The sequence below is a fragment of the Mesoplodon bidens genome (assembly GCF_964165515.1).
Source record: "Mesoplodon bidens genome assembly, chromosome: 12".
Taxonomy (NCBI): domain Eukaryota; kingdom Metazoa; phylum Chordata; class Mammalia; order Artiodactyla; family Ziphiidae; genus Mesoplodon; species Mesoplodon bidens.
The window spans coordinates 45,000,300-45,022,466 of record NC_138168.1 but is presented as its reverse complement, the minus strand read 5'-3'; the positions used below and the strand labels follow the sequence as shown (position 1 = coordinate 45,022,466).

The following is a 22,167-nucleotide window of genomic DNA, read 5'->3' as shown; positions in this document are numbered from 1 at the left end:
TGTGCTTCAGTATTGAAATATTCATTAAATCTTCACTAAAGCATCACTTTTATTCTAACTTTTAGGAAGGAAATCTGTCCTGGGTGTGACAAAAGGGTTGCAGTGAGGAAAAGGAGCCAGATGGTAACCATTTAATTCCAGTCACAACATAATCTGGAAACTTTCTTATGCTGGAAAAGAACCCCACTCATTTGTATACTCTAAAATGGATACAGTCATGACTCAGTGGCACCAAGTGAATAAATATGGACTGTGTTAAACTTAGTCTATGTGCTCTGAGGACACTGCCCTGTATTCTTGTCATTTATTTAGAATAAACCCTTTAATATACTATACTCACTTTTAAAGCATCACTTCTCCCCAGAAAATCAAAATGACCCATTTAAAATATGCAAATGTTTAACGTGGTGTCTCAGAGTTAAGACTTAAAAGGAGACTAAGAATGAAAATTTTGATAACACTTTCTACAAAAGTGCTTTATTTAAAAATACAGTCTTTTGAAAAAAAGCGACAACTTTTATATACAGTTCCTTAGTTTAGAAACAGTTAAAAACACAATAAAATAAACCCATATTTTGAAATTATGATTTGTAACATACACAATACTGGTGCTGAACAAGATAGTTCAAATGTATGATTAACTCTTTTTGTCCCATCATATTTCAGTAATTCACATTTGTTAAAACCAGTGGTTGGGACTAAGGAGAAGCTCCTGTCTGAATTTTTTCCTCTCCAGGAAATGGCAGGCACCCTTCCCAGCAGATAAAGAAATAGAAATGACAGCAGCTAGGCAGTGTATTCTTATTTCTTTGAGTGCCTGTGTGTCCAAAAATACATCTCTCCCACTTTTATTCTCTTTTTCTATTTTCTTCTTTGAAATTTATTTATATGTGGCTGTAACACCTGGTCATCTATACCAGGTCTTTTTAAACTTAATGTTTAAAAATGGAAGTTCTAAGGGTACGGAGCATGAACTGCTCTTGATAGCACAGGACTCAGAGCTAATGATGTTCCTAGGATATCAACACTCAACGTGATTCTGGTCTCCAAGTCAGCACTCTGAGCAGCTATGAATCAATCTTTTACACCATGGTATTGAAATATTTCATACTACATTCAAACATCTAACATAGATTTGTAAAAAAACAGGAGAAATGGCTTGTCAAACTAAAGTGCTCTTGGTTACTATATTTAAGAGGCTATCTTGATTTCACAATCTGAAGTTGAAAAAAATTTTTTTTAACCAGTCGCAGTCCTGCTTCTCAAACTGGGAAACCTAGCCATCTTTCTGGAGTGTCAATTTTACCCAAAGATTTGGAAAGAAGTTTAAAATTTTTCTAATCTTAAAAAGTTTTATTGAATATATTCATAAGAAAAATCAGATTAATTGTATAGATAAAACATACAACTTCAAAGAAATTACAAGTTGACATTTTGAACTATGTCCTCACATCCAATCTCCTATGAGGAGTATTTCAGTAGTAACAACTGTGAAGAGGTGAGTGACCTAGGAGACCCTGATTTCTGAAAGTTTAGCCAGGTCCTTATTGGACAGTAAATACAAATACAGTTCAAAGTCTTGATTCATCCTCTTGAGTTCCATCTTCAAAAATAATGTAATTCTCTAATTATATACAATCCTGTCTATACTGATCAAGAAGAAAGTCAAGGAAAGAACTCTGGACTGATTTTTATTTTACACTGTTTAATAATTAGAGGAATGCTGCAGTCAGAGAAGATTGCTGGCTTACAACTAAACAGACACAACATACGTCATAAAACATAGTGGAACTCCTGAATCCGAAAGATTAGAACTTGACCCACTGAAAATAATGGGAACAGTAACTGTGGGTGGTTTTATCCGTCTTTCAGATTCACATTAAATTATACCATCCCTGTTCTTCCCTTTTTGTTAGAGGTAATCCACTAGGGATTCCTTCTTAGCTCTAAAGGGATCCTTTCAGTACGTCATGGGGGTAAACCCAAACTGCCTGCCAAAAATAACTACTTGTCAAATATAAAGTTAATGGTCATTCTCTGTATAAATAACAAAATGAAGTTGCCAATGAAATTATATGAGCCAAATTTACAAAGTTTTTTTCTTTTTAAACAATGGTTCAACTTCATAAGGCCACGTAAGCAAATCATAATCTGTAAATCAAGTTGTCATTTAACACATTTAATAATTAAATATAGTTAAATATGATATTGGATCAAAAATGATCCCAGATAGTATAAGGATTAATCCCATTAATCCCATTAATCCCACAATTTAATGAGACCATCCCAACCACAAGTTATGACTTTAGATGTTTCATGAGGATGCCACACTGCACCTATACACACTTTATCATGAGCTTTGAATCTACTGTAGAGTTTTGTGGTCTTCCAGTCCCAGATGTTTAATTTTCCATTTCCATCTCCTGAAATCACATAGCTTGAGAAGAATGAGAAGAAAAATAAATTCAAATTATTCAAACACCTTAAACTGGTAAAGTCTGTGAGGAACAGAGAAAGAATTTATCTTTTTCACCTTAACAAAAAAATCACTGTGATTATATAATACTTAGAATAATAAGGTAGAGTATAAAGCAGTCTATAATTTAAACTTCTATCAAAAAACCTCCCCACTGAGTGACCAATCTAAGAGTGAAAAATTATTTTTAACTTGGAAGATTGGGAGAGCCAGGGGCCACAGTGAATGCGGTATCACAATCACTCTCTAGACAGTCAGAAACAGTGTAAGGGAACCAATTTCATACAGAGCCGGCAAACACATGTAGACCCATTCAACTATAGTGGACTCTACCACCTTCATAACTATTTTTGGCTCCAACAGCTTCTGAATATATCCAAGATTCACTCAGAGGTAGGAGTCTAAATCCCAATTACCAGGCTAAACATACAAGTTTCTAGGGATTTCTAAATTAGTGATACCCATATATTTTAGCTAACAATAGGGGAATGAATGCAGAGTTTCACTCTTAGGAAGGCTATAGGCTTCACAAATCTAGTGTGACCAGAAGATGGATTTGAGGTTTCAGCACAAAAAAGCTGTAGTGAAACTGTTAACTTCAACCCTACAATACAGGATTAATTCTTCTGGTGCTCATTCAATCACAGTAATATAGAGATTACAGTCCTCCCAGCCTTGCTTAGAAACGCAGAAAGAAAGTAAGACATAGCCTATAAAGACAGGGATTCACTATGTGGTTAAAGGGCACAGAACTAAACAATATAAAGAGACAGACTGAAGAACTTAAAGCCAAATGTAGCTGTCTTAATTTGTTCTTGCCTTTTATCTGGCATTTTGACAATCTGAACAGTTCTCATACAATTACATATATAAAAGTGATTTGTACAGTGTTATTTGTATAGCAGTAGTTTATATCATTATATATGAATATGGAAATACATGAGAAGGTTTAAACTTACCTCATGTCTGGTGAAAAGTCTACCTGACAAGCATAGCCTGCTACCATATGGCCTTTAAAAATTTTTTTCTTATTTAATCTAAATCTGTTCTGTGCTCCAAAAATTAAGATTTGGTTGTCCATTGATTGGCACGCTAGCCATTTCCCTGTAAATTCAATAAATGAGACATTTTAGAGGAAGACTGAAAATTTTAAAAAGACTTTATTTAAATATGTTCAGTCATTAATATTATTTTGTTCCTAACTACTTCATAATAGTAGGAAAATTAATTTACCATACCACCTGTAAAGTGTTACAAATTTGTTGCTGGTGAGAGGTATTTATATATAAAGTAATGGATTTTGCTCATACAATCATACCATTTAGCACTTTTCCTATAAAAGCTTTTTTGTTTGTTTAAATTAGGATATACAAAAACTCTGAGTTTAGCGTTAATAAAACTAAATTTTATGAAATGAAATTAATTTGTAGTAAGTATAAACAATAGAACCATGGAGAGAAAGAGACTTATTTATGTTAATTATAGAAAGAGGAAAGATAAACTCCAGGTGAGGAAACCTAGGATTATTAAATAAAACTGTACAAAGAAAGATATGACTAAAAAAATTCTAGTAACTTGTTGTGGGCCACACTGCTTTTTAAAAAAATTTTTATTGAAGTATAGTTGATTTACAGTGTTGTGTTTAATTTCTGTTGTATAGCAAAGTGACTCAGTTATACAGATATATATTCTTTTTATATTCTTTTCTATTCTGGTTTATTACAGGATATTGAATATAGTTCCCAGTGCTATACAGTAGGACCTTGTTGTTTATCCATTTTGTATATAATAGTTTGCATCTGCTCATCCCAAACTCCCAGTTCCCCCTACCCCAACCTCCCCTCCCCCCTCCCCTGGCCACCACAAGTCTATTCTCTATATGTGTTAAGTCTGTTTCTGTTTCACAGATATGTTCATTTGTGTCGTATTTTAGATTCCACATATAAGTGATATCATATAGTATTTTTCTTTCTCTTTCTGACTTACTCCACTTAGTATGATAATCTCTAGGTCCATCCATTGTGCTGTAAATGGCATTATTTCATTCTTTTTTATGGCTGAGTAATATTCCATTGTATATATGTATCACATCTTCTTTATCCATTCATCTGTCAGTGGACATTTAGGTTGTTTCCATGTCTTGGCTATTGTAAACAGTGCTGCTATGAACTAAGGGTGCATGTATCTTTTCGAATTATAGTTTTCTCTGGTTATATGCCCAGGAGTGGGATTGCTGAATCATATGGCAACTCTATTTTTAGTTTTTTAAGGAACCTCCATACTGTTTTCCTTAGTATGGCTAAGGAAACTGGCTGCACCAATTTACATTCCCACCAGCAGTGTAAGAGGGTTCCCTTTTCTCCACACCCTCTCTAGCATTTATTATTTGTAGACTTTTTAAAGACAGCCATTCTGACTGGTGTGAGGTGGTACCTCATTGTAGTTTTGATTTGCATTTCTCTAATTAGCAATGATGAGCATCTTTTCATGTGCCTACTGGCCATCTGTATGTCTTCTTTGGATAAATGTCTATTTAGGTCTTCTGCCCATTTTTCAGTTTGGGCCACCTTGCTTTTATCTACCCAGGATTCACCAAAGCCACTAGAGTCTTAACTGCAGAGTCTTTACATCCTATATATTTGTAAACATGATTAACTAAGGGATGACCCTAACAATGCTCACAGTCTGACTGGGTAAATGGCCTGTTCAAGATGGGCACAGTATTTGTAATGGATGGTTTAAAAATACACTATATGAAATTCAGGTGCACAGTGACAAATGTGACTGTATACAATATAGTTATTATCAGAACAGCACCCAGTGAGGTTGCTCTTCTCATAAAAATCATAGGGCATTTGACAAATGATCACTGATTTGCCTGTGGCAGATGCCCCGACTAGAAGAGCAAACTCTTTCTTGTCCCCTCTTCTTTGCTGTGTACTCACAGTAGCTCTTGAGTTCACAATGCTGCCCAAATATCGGATCCTCCACTTTAATATCTTCATGTAGAATTATATCAGTATATTTGTAGTACTTGTACTTAAAAGGCAATGAATTATTAAATAGAAAACGGTATTAGACTTATCTTTTTAATTTTTGCCTGAAAAAATCTTTTACAGTAAATTGCTAAGGTGTTCTCTATGAGGAACCAGAAAAAAATTTCCTATTCCCTGAAAGAAAAAGAGCTCACAGTAAATCATTAAATGAGCTGTTGAACATGATTCTGTTGAAAGGATAATTATATATATATATATTAAAAAAATCCTGATTCTCAGATGGAAATCCTTAGATGCTCAGGCAATGTTAGTTGCAAATCATCATTTCTTTTCATATTTACCTTTTTAAAAAAACAAGAGAATGGGTGAGGTGACTCACATATGAAAACCAGTGATTATTTCTAATATTGAAAAGATTTCCTTATATAAGTATGGCACTGTGACAGACTTGCCCTAGGAGGGAATGGCCAAGGCTCTTTTGAAAACAGAGCTCATTTTAAAACACTATCTACTAACTTACCATTTGGAGACAAAGTCACTGCAGGCATTGAGTGCATGCTGGGTTCTGCTATATACTTGAAATCCACAGGGATATCCCTAAAAATTAAAAATAGCATATCAGAATAGTAATTTTTTAAGTACTTTTATAAGAATAATCTCTGAAACAAAAGAGATGCTCTTGAAATTATATATTTAATAAACCTTTCATGAAACTTCCTGGGGGAAGGAAAACCACAAAATGACATTCTATTGATTATTATAAAGCTTTTACTTTACAAATGACTTTCCATGATAATTACAAGTGTCAGTGATTTAGTTTTCTATCTCTATTTGATTTAAACTTTGGCCTTTATGTTAAAAAAAAAATCTGTTACTCTAAGTTCTTTAATAATGAACTCATCTAAAAATGTACCATGGTAGGCAGTAGCAAGATGTCTGAGGCAAGCCTACAAGGAAGTATTCTTATTTTACCTGCCAGTCAACCATAACTTGTTACTCTGCAAGTGGGTGAGAGTGCTAAAGAGCTTTCAGCAGTGCAAGTAGATAGATGGTAGGCAAAGATGTACAGGGATCTGCAAGCAGGTCGAGCCCACCCAGATGGGTAAGGGATGGGTAAGGTAGATTAAGTGCTTGGTACCTGGACATCTTCTATTTTCAGCTTATTTGTAAAGTATCCCAAATGTGTACAGTGTAGGAGAAAAAGCATTAAAATTTTTTTCTTGTGAGTGATACAAAAGATAAAACAAAAACAACAAAAATCCAAAACTAGTCACCTAAATCTAGACGCATCCAAAATTGTGTCTTTTCATTTTTAATATTCTCCATGATAAAAAAATTCTTTACTAATTCTGAAGGATTTTGGTCCTTCAGAGACCATGAGACATCAGTATTGTTTTTTATAGAGTAATGTGTGGGAAATGTAATCTGATGAATAATACAGACTATAAAGCACCAATTTCAATTTCAAACCATGGTTCAAGTTCAAAGACTTTGATTAATTAGAACAATAACAATAATAATAATTTGCCTTTTAAGTAAGCATCTTCTCTAACCATCTATCTATCAACCCAGAAGAAGAAGCAAATGATTGGAAAAAACTCTATCAGAGTCTTGGTTGGAGGAAAGCATTTTCAGGTATAACCTGAAGAACAGTATCATTTATCAAATCTCCAACCCTTTAATACCTCTAAGGTACCAGTGAGAACTGACATTCAGAATGACCCAAATGTATTGAGAAGAGCGTCAACCTTAAAAAGGTTCAACTACTTTTCCCTTCTCTAAGGTGCCAGTGAGAACTGACATTCAGAATGACCCAAATGTATTGAGAAGAGCGTCAACCTTAAAAAGGTTCAACTACTTTTCCCTTCTCATTATTAGTGGCTGATAATTTTATAACATGAATTAAAAAATAAGAGCATTTTCTAAATTAAGTTAATGATAGTTCAGGTTCATATCAATCAATGGTTTACTAAAATTTAAACAGATCCCTTACTTCAAGGACTCTTGGTGCAATGAGCTCTATAACATGAAAAGAATCTGAACACCTGTGAACTTCATAATTGCTAGTAAAAATGCTAGGCATAGTTCTATTTAATAAACATAATACTATATTCTAATTAGAAATTGTAAATCAGTATAATAAGCTAGTAACTTATGTTACAAATAATCTTCAGTCTGGAAATGAGATCATCAAAAAAACAAACAAACAAAAAAACCTTACCAAAACCTATGAAATTTTAAAGATAAAAGATAGACATTAGTGCCAACCACTGTAAAATTTTCTTTTAAAAACATTTTAAGAAAAATAAATGCTTTGGGGAGAAAACATGCCTATGATATCTCATGAATTTAGAATTTAGGCAGTTAGGATACCACAGGATGCTCAATATCTAATTACAATCTCCTATTCTTCTTTAAAACTGTATAATAGTTTGTATAGTATTGTTTAAGAAAACCAAGGTTCCTTTGGGTAAACCTGGAGGGTGGGTGTTATGCTAAGTGAAATAAGTCAGACAAATACTGCATGGTATCACTTATTTGTGCAGTCTTTAAAAAAAAAAGTCAAACTCATAAAAATAGTGGAATAGTGGCTGCCAGGGGCTGGGTGGAGGGGTGGGCAGGGAATTAGGCAAAGCTAGTAAAAGGGTACAAACTTTTTTTTTTTTTTTTTGCAGTACGTGGGCCTCTCACTGTTGTGGCCTCTCCCGTTGCGGAGCACAGGCTCCGGACGTGCAGGCTCAGCGGCCATGGCTCACGGGCCCAGCCGCCCCGCGGCACGTGGGATCTTCCCGGACCGCGGCACGAACCCGTGTCTCCTGCATCGGCAGGCGGACTCTCAACCACTGCGCCACCAGGGAAGCCCGGGTACAAACTTTTATCTGTAAGATTAATAAGGTCTGAGGTTCTAGTGTATACACCATGGTGGCTATAGTTGATAATACTGTATTGCATTATTGAAATTTGCTAGGAGAGTAGAACGTAAGTGTTCTCACCAAACAAAAAAGTAAATATGTGAGGTGATGGATATGTTAATTAAGGGTTAATGAATTATTTCACACTGTATATGTATATCAAATCATTATGTTGTACACTTTAAATACATTACAATTTTATTTATACCTCAGTTTTAATTATACCTCAATAAAACTGGGGAGAAAAAGAAAAAAAAAATCTTTGGAGTGGCTTCCCTGGTGGCGCAATGGTTAAGAATCTGCCTGCCAATGCAGGGGACATGGTTTCGAGCCCTGGTCTGGGAAGATCCCACTTGCCACGCAAGTAGAGAAAGCCTGCGCACAGCAACGAAGACCCAATGCAGCCAAAAATAAATAAATAAAATAAGTAAATTTATTAATAAAAACAAAAAAATGTTTGGAATCAGTTTGATCTGAGTTTGAATTCTGGCTCTTTTGTTTCTCGTGGAACCTTGGGCAAATTACTTAATCTATCTCAGTTGCCTTATCTATAAAACAGGAATAGGAAATACACCTATCTCGTAAGATTACTTGCCCATTAAATGAAACAGTTCATGTAAAATGCTTAGTGTGCCTGGGACATAGAAAGAGCTCAATAAATGTAACATCGTTAATAATTACGACAATGATTTCCTTAGATATTCAGTGCATACTACATGCCAGGCACTGTGCTGGTGTTGAAGACAGATGGAGAGTTTGACTGACACAGTTCTTTCTCTCATGATTAAGAACTCGTCAGGATGCAACACTGTAAATCAACTATACTTCAAAAAAAATTAAAAATAAAAAAAGAACTCGTCAGGGAAGAGAACAAATAAGAACTAAAAAGCTGTGAGAAGCAAAGGTTGTCTGTGGGACAATAGAGAAGATGCCTAATCTCATGTGAGGATTGGTCAGGAAGGCTCTAATAGCAAGTGAGAATTAAACTAAAATCTACAGGATGTCATCATTTATAATGGAACAGTATCATGAGTCTTAGGAGTATTTCTTAAGCTCTGAGAAGGAAAAAAAGAAACATGATCATTTAATCAAAATATTTTACTGACCAATGCTCTAATTTAGAAAACATACACAAGTGTTCTAAAAGCCCTGTAATTGGTGCATCATTCAAACATTTACCAATTTCTTTTATACTACTTCACATTTTCAAATGGAGCCGAAAATATCTGATAGAAACACCTGAAAGTTTAAGAATAATCAAACTGTTAAAGTACATAAAACAAAACAGCTATACGTATGCTAAACTATCTAGCTTGTTGTGCAAATGGTCTATATGGCTCATATAAAACTATATCCTTATCAGGTCCTCTGCATGTAACATCATTTCTGAAGTAGGAGAGATCTTAGTTATAAGATAGTCTCAAATCGTGGACATTAAGAATGATGTTAAGACTATGTATAAAGTACAGTCAACTCTCCATTAATTGGGGGTAATTTGGAGGGGTATACTGGTGATGGGAGAAACAGCAGTTAAATTACATTAAATCTTCAGTTACCCAAACTGTCCTGACAATGGTTAGGGACGTGCTCAGGTCCCCAAACAGACTCAGTTTCAGGAGGAAACTACTGCTTCAAGGTTTCTCACTTCCTACAGCTGAACAACTTCTGGGGGTAGGGAGATAGTTTCTAGTCCCCGCAAGGCTGTAACCACAGTTGAGTTGTGCCTTATAATTGACTATCAAAACAAGCTGGGTTCCAACCAGACATTAACTCTAACAAAAAGATTATTATGCATTGCTTTGAAAATCAACTATAAAACATGATCTATGATAGATACTTAGTGAAATTAGCTTTAGTATTTCTTGACTTTAGAAAAGTGTTTTTTTTCTCTAGGAAAGCAAAATTAAGCAATATATTCTGATTATACTCTACAAGTAAAACATTATGGGCTATGAGCAGCAGGACACAGGGGTGATGACATGGGGCAATTTTCAGTACTGAATAATCAAAAAATCAAGAGATTTAAAAAATATTTTCTTCGGGTTGGTTCTAAGGCTAGGATGTTATGCTCAATCCCTAGCATAAGCAACACAGTCTATACGTGTGTGACCCCTACTTTTCGTCAGTCATTTTGCAAAGATGAATAAGATACCCAATAAAGAATGTAAGATGGCACTATATAAGCTTTTTTACTAGTGCAAGAAAAAGGACTCAAAATACATATTCTTTAGATAGATTATCTAAAGACTATGAAAAGTAGCATGTTTAAATTTTTATTTTCATATTCTGGATACCTAAATAGTTAAACCAGTTTGACTGACAGGCCAGAGATCACAGTGGTGAAAATATTCAGATTTTTGAATATTATCAGGCTTTATCTTTCACTACAAAATTTTAAATTGTTTGCTTTATATTAATTAGATCTTCTACTGATAAAAACTCACCATTCCCAAACTCTTAGGCTCTTATCATCAGATGTGCTCACAAATCTCCTATTCTCATCAACAAAAACAATGGTGTTGACAGCTCCCAAATGCCGATCATATTCCTGTACAATTTCTCCACTTCGAATGTCCCACTGTATATCAAATAAGAGAAATGGCAAAGAGCAGATTTATGAAAACAAAGATCATAACTGTGGAAAATGGAGAAGGAAAAAAGATCTCCAAAATCGTGTTTTTATAGATCTACTGCTTCCAAGACTAGAGCATCAGCACTCCCTAGAAGTAGCAAACATTAAACAAGTTAATATTCCTTATTCTAGCCCCTCATACAGTGTAAAGCTCAGGAATCTTAATAAAAATATTGTGAGAAGACTTACTTGCACAATCTTTTTATCAGACATCCCAGCCACAAAGAGATTTTGCTTATCTTCATCAGGATTAAATTTGACACAATAGGGTACTTTTCGGTTTGTAAATCTTGATATACACTGTCCTAAAACCAAAGACCCAAATTAAAGTAGGTAAAATAAATTTGACCATTTAAAGATAACCCTGGGATTAAGATCTAGAGATCATCTGCTAATAAATTTTGAGGAATGGCAACCTGCTTGTTCTTTACTGTAAACTACATTGTTCCTTTCCATGGATTTTTAATGATTAAAAATAGTGTATTCAAGGGGCTTCCCTGGTGGCGCAGTGGTTGAGAATCCGCCTGCTGATGCAGGGGACACGGGTTCGTGCCCCGGTCTGGGAAGATCCTACATGCCACGGAGCGGCTGGGCCTGTGAGCCATGGCCGCTGAGCCTGCGCGTCCAGAGCCTGTGCTCCGCAACGGGAGAGGCCACAACAGTGAGAGGCCCGCGTACCGCAAAAAAAAAAAAAAAAAAAAAGAAAATAGTATATTCAAAAGTAAATCTGTATCATCAATTGCAGAGCAGATAAAGTTCTCCAGGTACAATATGCAGCTAGAGGGGCTTCCCTGGTGGCGCAGTGGTTGAGAATCCGCCTGCCAATGCAGAGGACACGGGTTCGAGCCCTGGTCCAGGGGGATCCCACATGCCGCGGAGCAACTAAGCCCGTGCACCACAACTGCTGAGCCTGCGCTCTGGAGCCTGCGAGCCACAACTACTGAAGCCCGTGTGCCACAACTACTGAAGCCCGCGCGCCTAGAGCCTGTGCTCTGCAGCGGGAGAGGCCACCACAATGAGAGGCCTGCGCCCCGCAGCAAAGAGTAGCCCCCGCTCACTGCAGCTAGGGAAGGCCCGCGTACAGCGGCGAAGACCCAGTGCAGCCAAAAATTAAATAAATGAATAAATAAATAAATTTATTTTAAAAATGCAGCTAGAGTTGAGGACCACTGCCAAAGAGGTTAAGAGTATGGGCTTTGGCATTACAGAGACCTTGGTTTGAACCCAATTCGACCATTACTAGCTGTGTGACCCTAGAAAAGTTACCTCTTAAGCTTCAGTTTCCTCATCTATAACAATAATAGTATTTAATCTCATAGTGATATTTTAAGGATTGACAAAGATACTGCAATGTAAGTACTTAGTACAATGCCTGGTAAACAGTGTTCAATAACTATTACCTATTTTCTTTATCCTTAAAACTCAGTAGGATGAAAGACGGTTCTCTAATTATATAAAATTATACTAGCCACAATGTGCTGATGTAATCAATATGTCTGTGAATATATAAAACCAAGCTGCCCATGGAAGTTTAGACCTACATTTTAACCAATTGGGGCAATTAAATTTAATTCTGCTCATCAGGTATTTATTGTGCTTCTATGTTGTACAATGCAGTGTGCTAGGTTATGTAGGGGAACAAAAAGATCAATTAAATAGTCTACAGAAATTTTTAAATTTCCTTGTCTATCAATATATTTGCTTTATAAATTGTAAATATTTGGTGGAAAAGAAATTTCACAGTAAAAGAGCTACTTATATAGCTGAGTTTTAACTCTACAAACATTTTGTGATATTAGCTGATAGTCAATGATATGAGAATCAGCAGTTAGGGAAGGTACCATTTTACCACAAAAGACCACTCACATTGTTTCATTTAAAAACACTATAATTTATAAGGTAAATAGATGTTAGTATAAGTGAGCTCTTACCTGTCTCAGTGTCCCACAGCTTAAGATACCTGTCATAAGCTGCACTGAGGAACTGTGTTCCTGCAGTATTAAAGCAGATGTCCCTAACAGCTTTACTGTGACCTAAAGGCAGAGACAATAGAAATGGAGGTGAGGTGAAGTATGTTCTTTTAAAATATAAGCACCATAAGAGAAACAGCACTAAACAGTATTTTTCAAGCCATGCTGTGAGTCAAAATCACTGGAACCCCACATGCTGATTTACTGACTCAGAATATGTTATGTGTGGGCTTGGGAATGTAGGCGGTTTTTTTCCCCTTTGAAAAGCTCCTCTGGTGATTCTGATGCATAAAATTTAGGTAAGAACCAAGAGAAAAATGTAACTTTGTTTTAAAAAGTCTCTCATGCACTCTCTTAATATGTAATACATACAGCTGATGACTAAACAGTCAAAAGAATTTAAGGAAACATAATAGTCCAATTATTGCCAATGAAAGAGAAATGGCTGGTGACGTTTTGAAGGTTTACTCTGAGATTACTTGCCAAGCTGGAAGTGAAAACAAAGTGACCTAAACCTAAAGTTCATGAAGTTGTGGCCTTTGTTCAATAATTGTCTATTTCTGTGATCACATTCCCAAATTTCATAGAAATGGATTCAGAATCTCAGAGACTAAACCTTTTTGAAAACAAATATTAACTATTATTTAGTTTTAAAATGGCATTTGACAATAAATTAATGTTAAGGTGCTCTCCTTGGAAATCAATCTTGCCCGACCAGTGAACTCTTCTGAAAGTTACAGAGGCAAATAAAATATGATTAAATGAAAGCAGAAACTTTCCTACTTTTTACCATCCCACCATGACAAAGACTGCCAAGCACAATTGTGCAAAATGTGCATGGCACAAATTGTCAGCCGTACCCAGGGGTCCTGAACCACTACCACCGATGACTTCCAGTCATGGCAATTAGGCATTCTTTTGTACAGCAGGAGTCCCAGTCAGAGCTGCTATCATCTTTCTAAGTAGGAAATTTTCAGTTTTCCACTGAAAAACTGCCAGTGCAGGGGAGACAGATGGGGACCAAATCCCCTATGTCGCAGGAGACATTTTGTTCCCTGTACACTGCTGAGAGCCTTCCCACAAGTCTTCTGGGCTGCCCTGGCATCTCGGGCCATATTTATTTGTGCAGTGAGACCCTAAAATCGTGACAAAGCACTGCCAAATGGACCCCCACTTAAATCTAAAAACAGAGCCAATATAATTCACACAAATACCATTTCAATTTGGTACAGTTAAATTTCAAAACATAACTAGCCTTCACACAAAATCTGACAAAGACAATAAACTAGTATCTACCAACAAGGCTAGTCTACCACAAAGCTGTCCTCTTTTTGGCTTCCTTCAAGGAATTCTCTCAACCTTAACTCTATCTGTTTTTGTTGCCAATTCCCAACCTCTCTGCAAAGCTCAACATCTGGCTATCTAATTGCTTACTGGACATTTTATCTCAATATCTCAAAGGCAGCTCAAATTCCATTAGTCTGAAATCTCATCATCTTCCTATGATGAGTAGCACCACCATTCTTCCAGCCACCTGAGAGTCACTCTAGATTCCTGCCTCACTCTTATCACTCACTTGCTAACTAAGTCCATTGGTTTTAACTCTTGATTGTTTCTTTCCTCTCTCTGCTGCTTTAGTTCAGGCTCTCATTATCTCTAATCCAGACCAATGAAATAACCTTGTAAATCACTTTCTTGCCTCCAGGCCTGCCCCACCAAAGCATCCTCCATACTGCCACTGTGATCTCTGTAAACTTCAAATCTGATCACGTTGCTTTCCTGAAAGAACAGTTCAGTGGTTGGCTTCCCAAGGCCCCCAGGATAGTCTAAAGGTCTTCCATACTCTGCCCTCCTCTACTGCTTTCTCCACTGTCATCTCTTACTATATCCCTCAGGCTAACAATTCTGAAGTAGAAGTGGTTCCCTCAAAGCAGTATGCTTTCTCATTCCACTCTTGCTTTAGCTTCTGCTGCTCTCTCTTCCTAGTTCTTTCTGTCTACATGGGGAGACTTACCCCTCCTTCAAGACTCAGCTCAAGTCTATGAAGGCTTTCCTTCATATCAGTGTAGTAAAATTACTGTTAATGTTGTTATTGTAGTTTAAAAAGTCTTTCCAAACAGATTTATAGCCAGAGAGAAAAGAAGTCTTACCAATAAATGTTCGCAGACAGCGCCTGTCTCCATAAACCTCCCATAGCTGGAGAAAAAACAACACACAGAAACATTAAATTTAATACAAGACTTTGATAAAATGACAACTATCAATCACTAACAATAGTCGTATGCCAGCTATGTATGTGCATTTCTGTGTGTGTACAGGTTATTTAACCAAAGGCATTACATATCATTAAACATATTATTCAGTGCTGTTAGTGACTTGCACTATTTGGACTACACACATACGCATGTACACACACATACACACACACTTTAAAGCTAAACTCTGAAATCAAGAGAACTTAGATGGAGCTTATACAGGTGGTTTTCATGAATTTATATATTATATTTTACTTTATATATTGTTACTACCCATGAATTATTTACAAAGAATAAAATTTTCATGAGTCAAATTTCCAAGACTCAAGAGCACTATAGGGTTGATATTTATTGACCAGTATAATGATCCAGACACAGAAGACATAAAAAAGGTAAAAACCATGCTTCCAGATTTAAGTTTTTAAAAGGCTTTCCCATATTCAAATTGACATGTATTGGCAAGTGAGTTTTTCTACCACACATTCTACAGCTGAACATCAACTAAAGTTGGACCTTCCCAAGACTATAAAAAGTGTAAGAAGAGGCTGGGAGCAATTCTGCTACTCGCATTTAGAAGAAAAAGGGTGAATTACATTATCTGCTCTCTAAAAATGGGTTTTCTATCACATGTCCTCTCTACCTTTAAGGTACTAAGGAACAAATGAACTCAGTTACATATCTAAAACCTCAATAAAAATGCATTATTGGTGATTAAATACTTATGTGCCTAAAGCCATGTGATTGACTATGTCCTAATCAGCTATCTAAGCTTACAAAGAGCCTAGCCAAGGGCTTCCCTGGTGGCGCAGTGGTTAGGAATCCACCTGCCAATGCAGGGGACACGCGTTCATGCCCTGGTCTGGGAGGATCCCACATGCCACGGAGCAACTAAGCCTGTGCACCACAACTGCTGAGCCTGTGCTCTAGAGCCCGTGAGCCACAACTACTGAGCCTGTGTGCCACAACTACTGAAGCCCGTGCGCCTAGAGCCCGTGCTCCGCAACAAGAGAAACCACCACAATGAGAAGCCCGTGCACAGCAGCGAAGAGTAGCCCCCACTCACCTCAACTCGAGAAGGCCTGCGTGTAGCAACAAAGACCCAACGCGGCCAAAAAATAAATAATAAATAAAAAAATTTTTAAATCTTAAAAAAAAAAAGAGCCTAGCCAATTGGACCACAAAGCCATATGTGAATCAACGTGTTTGGAAGCAGTTCATAAAAACTGCTGCATTCACAGGGCTTAAGAGAAAATAATTAGCCTCTAATTGCCTAACAAACCCAGATTTATCTATAATTAACCGAATAGATTTAACCAAAGCACTAGCTTTGTAGCACTCCTACTCTGTTACTGAAAACTCACCTTAATTTTACAGTCCATGGAACAAGACAGCAACAAATGGCCAGAGAGAGGAAACAATCTGACTGCACTGACGCCCTGTAAAAAGGAATTAAAATTATCAGTCAGAAGCATTTGAAACCTCAGCTAAAATTAAACAGAAGGGAAAGACAGTGTATTTTTATGCCACCTAGTTTACTATTTTTCTTCATTCTAAAAATCATACCCTAGAATAACCTTTGTTAGTATTCTAAGAGCAGCCCTTGGGACGCTAAGCTTTTCAAGATTTTTTTTTAACCTTCATTACCGACTTCCTCACCCAAGGGAATTCTTAGTCAATCATGTTACTTATGCCCTCACTCCTCTTCCTTCTCTTACTCAGTACCTTTGCTCTTTGCTAAGAGCTGGAAATTATCAGTTGGAACAGTGCAGATGACAAAGAATATTAACATCAAAATTTTCAAGTGTCTTGTCTCTGCATTAGTTTAAGAATATCATAGTGTATAAACCAGGGAGCATCTAATCTTTGAAGTGTGATAACTCTAATTGCTAAGGTAAAATTATTGAGGCTTTTGTGCTAGTACCAGCCCATTACTCACTGACTTGGTGCCCAAGAGGAAGAATATTATGGCAGGAACTTGGAGGCGAAGGCCTGGGCTACCATAAGGGGATAGGACACCGAACCATGAATGCTTATGTCACGGCCCAATCAGATGACCTTGAAGACTGAGTATTCACTTGTGATTCATATGTGTTGGTACGGCCAGAGTCTGACTCCGGTTTATCTTCAATTTGACCTCCCTGTTCTATCTTGACTTCTCTACATCTTTACTAGAAATATTGAATGTCCCACATCAATAGCTGAAAATTTATGCTGGTGTCACTGTTATACAGTACAACAAACAAAAACAACCAATTTGCTTACCTTTGTGTGTCCGGACCACACATGAATTTGTTTTTTGGGAAGATAACACTTCTCAGGTGGCACAGGTGACCGCAGATTAACACCAACATCCTGAGGTATGTGAAGATAGGACCTGCCTTGATAGTCATACATTTCTTTAACTGAAACAAGAAGGCAAAAGAAAGCAGTGAACAAATAAAAGCCATAGTCATGAAATCTACATTCTTAAAATGATAACAAACATTTTATTCATAGGGATATCGTTGTGTATCCAGGTTTTGGTAAAAATACTCTGATGATGTTAAGACCAAGAGTCAGCTAAAATTTAACTGCCTGAAATCATAGCTATTATTTACAATTAGTGGTAGTATTTTAGAATCCCTAAATATCGAGAGAATATCAGACCTTTAAATAAGCTCTTACTTCTTTATCCAGTTACACATTTTAGTGGCATATACAAAGACTCCACTGCAGTACAATCACAGTGAGAGAAGAAAAGATAATACTTGGGCCTTGTGAGTCATTGGCAAAGAATCAGAAGCAAAACAGGATAAGAAGGAAGTTAAAATAAAACAAAAATATATCAACTATCCTTTTCCCTGCTTTCCTCCTTTATGTCCTTCCAGGTTCTTTTTCCAATCTCTTTTCTACTTTCAACCCAGATTTTACAGTAAAGTCACATGTGAGAATTAAATGACATAGTATATATAAAGCATTTAGTAGCATGCTGCACAGAGTAAGTACTCAGTAAATGTTGGCTGTTATTGTTATTATGGCCACAAGCACCACAGTACTAAATAGACTCCTTCGAGATAAAACTGGAGCTTGAGAAGCTAAACGTGACCTCGTGAAACCTATATATTTGGTAAGTGATATAACATTAGAATAATCAATACTATCAGAACTGAATTATTCTTTTAGTCTGGTAGTCACTACATAATTTCCCCAATATAACTAGTTACTAATGAACCAGGCAGAGTTTAGAATATAATTTATTTTGGTGAATATGCATTTCCTTCTACAAATCAAAGTAAGTATGAGAATCTTAATCTCCAATCCACTTACATGAAAAACAAAGTTTATTCTTTTAAAGTGTAATTTAGTAACAGTTATGAAATGTGATCATACCTGGAGAATATTTGGCTTGGGTTAAAAACAAAAGGTTAAAATGACTGGGGGAGGGCCTCCCTGGTGGCGCAGTGGTTGAGAGTCCGCCTGCCGATGCAGGGGACACGGGTTCGTGCCCCGGTCCGGGAAGATCCCACATGCCGCGGAGCGGCTGGGCCCGTGAGCCATGGCCGCTGAGCCTACGCGTCCGGAGCCTGTGCTCCGCAGTGGGAGAGGCCACAACAGTGAGAGGCCCGCGTACCGCAAAAAAAAAACAAAAAAAAAAGACTGGGGGACTAGTTATACATCAAAAAGAGTCAGCTTTATCTTAGGAAAGAACAGACTGTGAACCATAATCTCCTTTATCTACCTTTAAAAAAAAATTCATTAGCACTTCAAAAAAATCATCTGTGGCTGTCTCTTTAATTAGAACATAGAAGAGGTTTGCTATAATTTCTTTGGGATGCAAATTGTCCAATGTAATTCTTAATAAAATGAATTCTAGCAGCTGATTAGTAAAGGCAATACATATATTATGTGAACAGAGAACAGAGTAAATATCTGAAAGTTTATCATAAAAATGAGGAGGCATAAAAAATATATTACCATGTAAGATTGTCTTTTCCTCTCCAGGTTTCTCTTCTTCCTGTTTGCCTTTTTTCTGCCTCTTTGCTGTAATTTCATCCAATTCTTTTTGTTCTTCCTAAGGAAATTAAGGAGTGAACTTTTAAAATGGATGTTCTAGAACCCCATCCTGGCCAACATTGGTCATAAATTCTTTACAATGAGGCACACTTTTTTGGTGAGGCAATAGCCGCAAGTATGTCTCCCAGGATAACAATCTCAACTCTTTGGCAGATTACAAAATGGCACTAAACACACAGTGGGTACTAGTTAATACTTCTAAACTCAATGTATACAAAACCCATCCTTCTGGAACACCTAGAAAGTAATTTGATGTATTATGCTAATTATGTAAGTGAAAAGATGAGGCAATTAGAAACTCTAGTACCAGAAAAGACAGGGAATTTTAGTAGATGATGTTCTTCTTCAGTAAGCAGCTTTTAATAGTCATAAGGATATAAGCAGTGACTACAGATTTGTGACACAACTTTTGTGGGAGAAACAGTAAAAGGAAGGTGGGGTAGTAGTAAATCCTTATAATAACTGAGAAGTCAAAATGAATACAGAGCAGCATATATGTGTTACTGAGACAATTGGATGTGAGATACAGCTAGAATGTAAGCTTCATGCGATTTTCTTCATCTTTTCTACGGCTATATCCCTACGACCTAGAACAGTGACTGGCTCATAGAGACAGCAGGATTAGGAGGTAGAGAGGGGCAAGTAGGGTTTTATAGTTTTACTTTATAAACTTCATAATATTATGAAAAAAATAGACACACTACTTTGTTAAAATTTTTAAATAAATTAATAAATAAAACCCATCATGAATTCCAAAATCATAGAAAGGCTGATTCTGTAATTACTATCTGAATATCTGGCATCAGAAAATCAGCTACCATAACACCTTAATACTATTATCAAGGTGATTTTTATTAAAAATTGTTCAATATTGTATTTTAATTAAAAAGTATGGAAGATAATAAATCAGAAAAATATAAACAAAAATTATTCCAAAGAAAAACAAAGGAATTATTGTATTTTCTCAATCACCTAAGGCAGAGAAATTCTGATGAGTCATTTGGTTCTCTAAGGAAACCTCAAGTTTATTAATATAGGTATCCTTCATAGAGACATAGCAGACACCTGAATTGGCAATGAAAAACATCATAGCTTACTTCTGAAGGTTTGGCTACATCTTTTTCATCCACATATTTTGCCCACGGTCCCAAGAAACCATCAATATTAGATGCATCATTTTCTTTGAATTTTTTCCTCTTTTCTATTTTCTTCTGACCAGTTTCAAACACAGTTAAACCTATATTAAAAACAAAGAAGCAGAGATCATAAATATGGATATTTTCTAAAGAAACACCAATATATATATTTATATAGATTTATAAACACAAAATATTTAGAACACAAAATGAAACCTACATGAATCGAGATACACCAACTCATGCTATATAAAAAGAGACTCAACCTTCTGGGCAAAGCAGCTTTCTACCGGTGCAATATGTTGCAAATTCTAATATATGTGAAGGAAGAAAAGACCCAGCTATGTAATCCTGCAGTGGTACACAATCTTTTTAATTAATCACAGACCTTTATCAGTAGATTTTACCACTTTTTGAAAGAAACATAGCAATTTAATAATGCTAAATAATGATAAAGTTACCTTTGAAAGCAAGAATAAACTAAAATTTCTCATTCAAAAGCTGAATTAGATAAAATTACATTAAGTAATTAATAACTTTTCCTTGCTTCACTTGCTTCACTGTATTGTAATGCAACAATATAAATTAAAGAAGGTTTCACAAGAATCTGGTACTTCTTCCAGGTGATCTCAATCTAAACTTGACCTCTAATACCATAAATCTTAACAGTAAGAAGAAAAGAGGAAAGAGGATGTTTCTGGTTGGGATTCTCATTTGATCAGTAGGAGGTGGCATGCTGTGTGTAGTCATTAAATTGGAAAAAGAAAGGTTTACGGGAGTCATAGTCACAATTTAACTGTTAACTGAGAATCTAGCTACATAAAGATGTAGCTTGTACAGGTCTAACAAAGAGAAAAGCTTAACCTATATTAATTCAAATCAGTTTCCTTTAAGCTGTGTTATAACAAAAGGTTGTTAAAATCCTATTTTAACAACAGTCTAGCTCATAAACCAAAGGTAGCTTGATCATATAGGCCAGCGGTCCCCAACCTTTTTGGCACCAGGGACTGGTTTGTAGAAGAAAATTTTTCCATGGACTGGGGGTGGGAGGGTGGGGATGGTTTTGGGATGATTCAAGTGCATTACATTTATTGTGCACTTTATTTCTATTATTATTACACTGCAATATATAATGAAATAATTATTGCAACTCACCATAATGCAGAATCAGTGGGAGCCCTGAGCTTGTTTTCACTTGCCACTCACTGATAGGGTTTTGATATGAGTCTGCAAGCAGTTGATTTATTATGGTCTCTGTGCAGTCAGACCTCTCTGCTAATGATCATCTGTATTTGCAGCCGCTCCCCAGCGCTAGCATCACCACCTCAGCTCCATCTCAGATCACCAGGCATTAGAGTCTCATAAGGAGCGCACAACCTAGATCCCTCGCATGCGTAGTTCACAGTAGGGTTCGTGCTCCTATGAGAATCTAATGCCACCGCTGATCTGACAGGAGGTGGAGCTCAGGCGGTAATGCAAGCGATGGGGAGCGGCTGTAAATACAGATGAAGCTTTGCTCATTCGCCCACTGCTCACCTCCTGCTGTGCAGCCCGGTTCCTAACAGGCCACGTACCAGTACCTGTCTGTGGCCTGGGTGTTGGGGACCCCTGATATAGGCTCTAGAGTTACTAAGTGCCTTCGTACAAACAGCGTACTCTTTTTCTATCGAACATTTTATGGATAAGATTCCAAGGGGCTGATGAGCTCTGTGGCAAGTTAGCATTTAGAGTTTGATG

At 36.5% G+C, this 22,167-nt stretch overlaps 1 protein-coding gene across 1 annotated transcript in view; it reads right to left on the bottom strand.

Moving 5' to 3' along the window:
• Window positions 1-455: 455 nt before the first annotated feature.
• The window catches only part of CDC40 (cell division cycle 40), a 49,308-nt gene continuing 27,596 nt past the window's right edge, over window positions 456-22,167 (bottom strand). The window contains exons 5-15 of the mRNA XM_081250799.1: window positions 20,392-20,531; window positions 19,196-19,292; window positions 17,504-17,643; window positions 16,603-16,677; window positions 15,137-15,182; window positions 12,948-13,049; window positions 11,206-11,321; window positions 10,829-10,962; window positions 5,993-6,069; window positions 3,436-3,580; window positions 456-2,437 (exon numbers count right to left, since the gene is read on the bottom strand). Coding sequence (XP_081106925.1) covers window positions 2,260-2,437; window positions 3,436-3,580; window positions 5,993-6,069; window positions 10,829-10,962; window positions 11,206-11,321; window positions 12,948-13,049; window positions 15,137-15,182; window positions 16,603-16,677; window positions 17,504-17,643; window positions 19,196-19,292; window positions 20,392-20,531 — 1,250 coding nt within the window. The 3' untranslated portion in view covers window positions 456-2,259. The remainder of the gene's footprint in view (window positions 2,438-3,435; window positions 3,581-5,992; window positions 6,070-10,828; window positions 10,963-11,205; window positions 11,322-12,947; window positions 13,050-15,136; window positions 15,183-16,602; window positions 16,678-17,503; window positions 17,644-19,195; window positions 19,293-20,391; window positions 20,532-22,167) is intronic.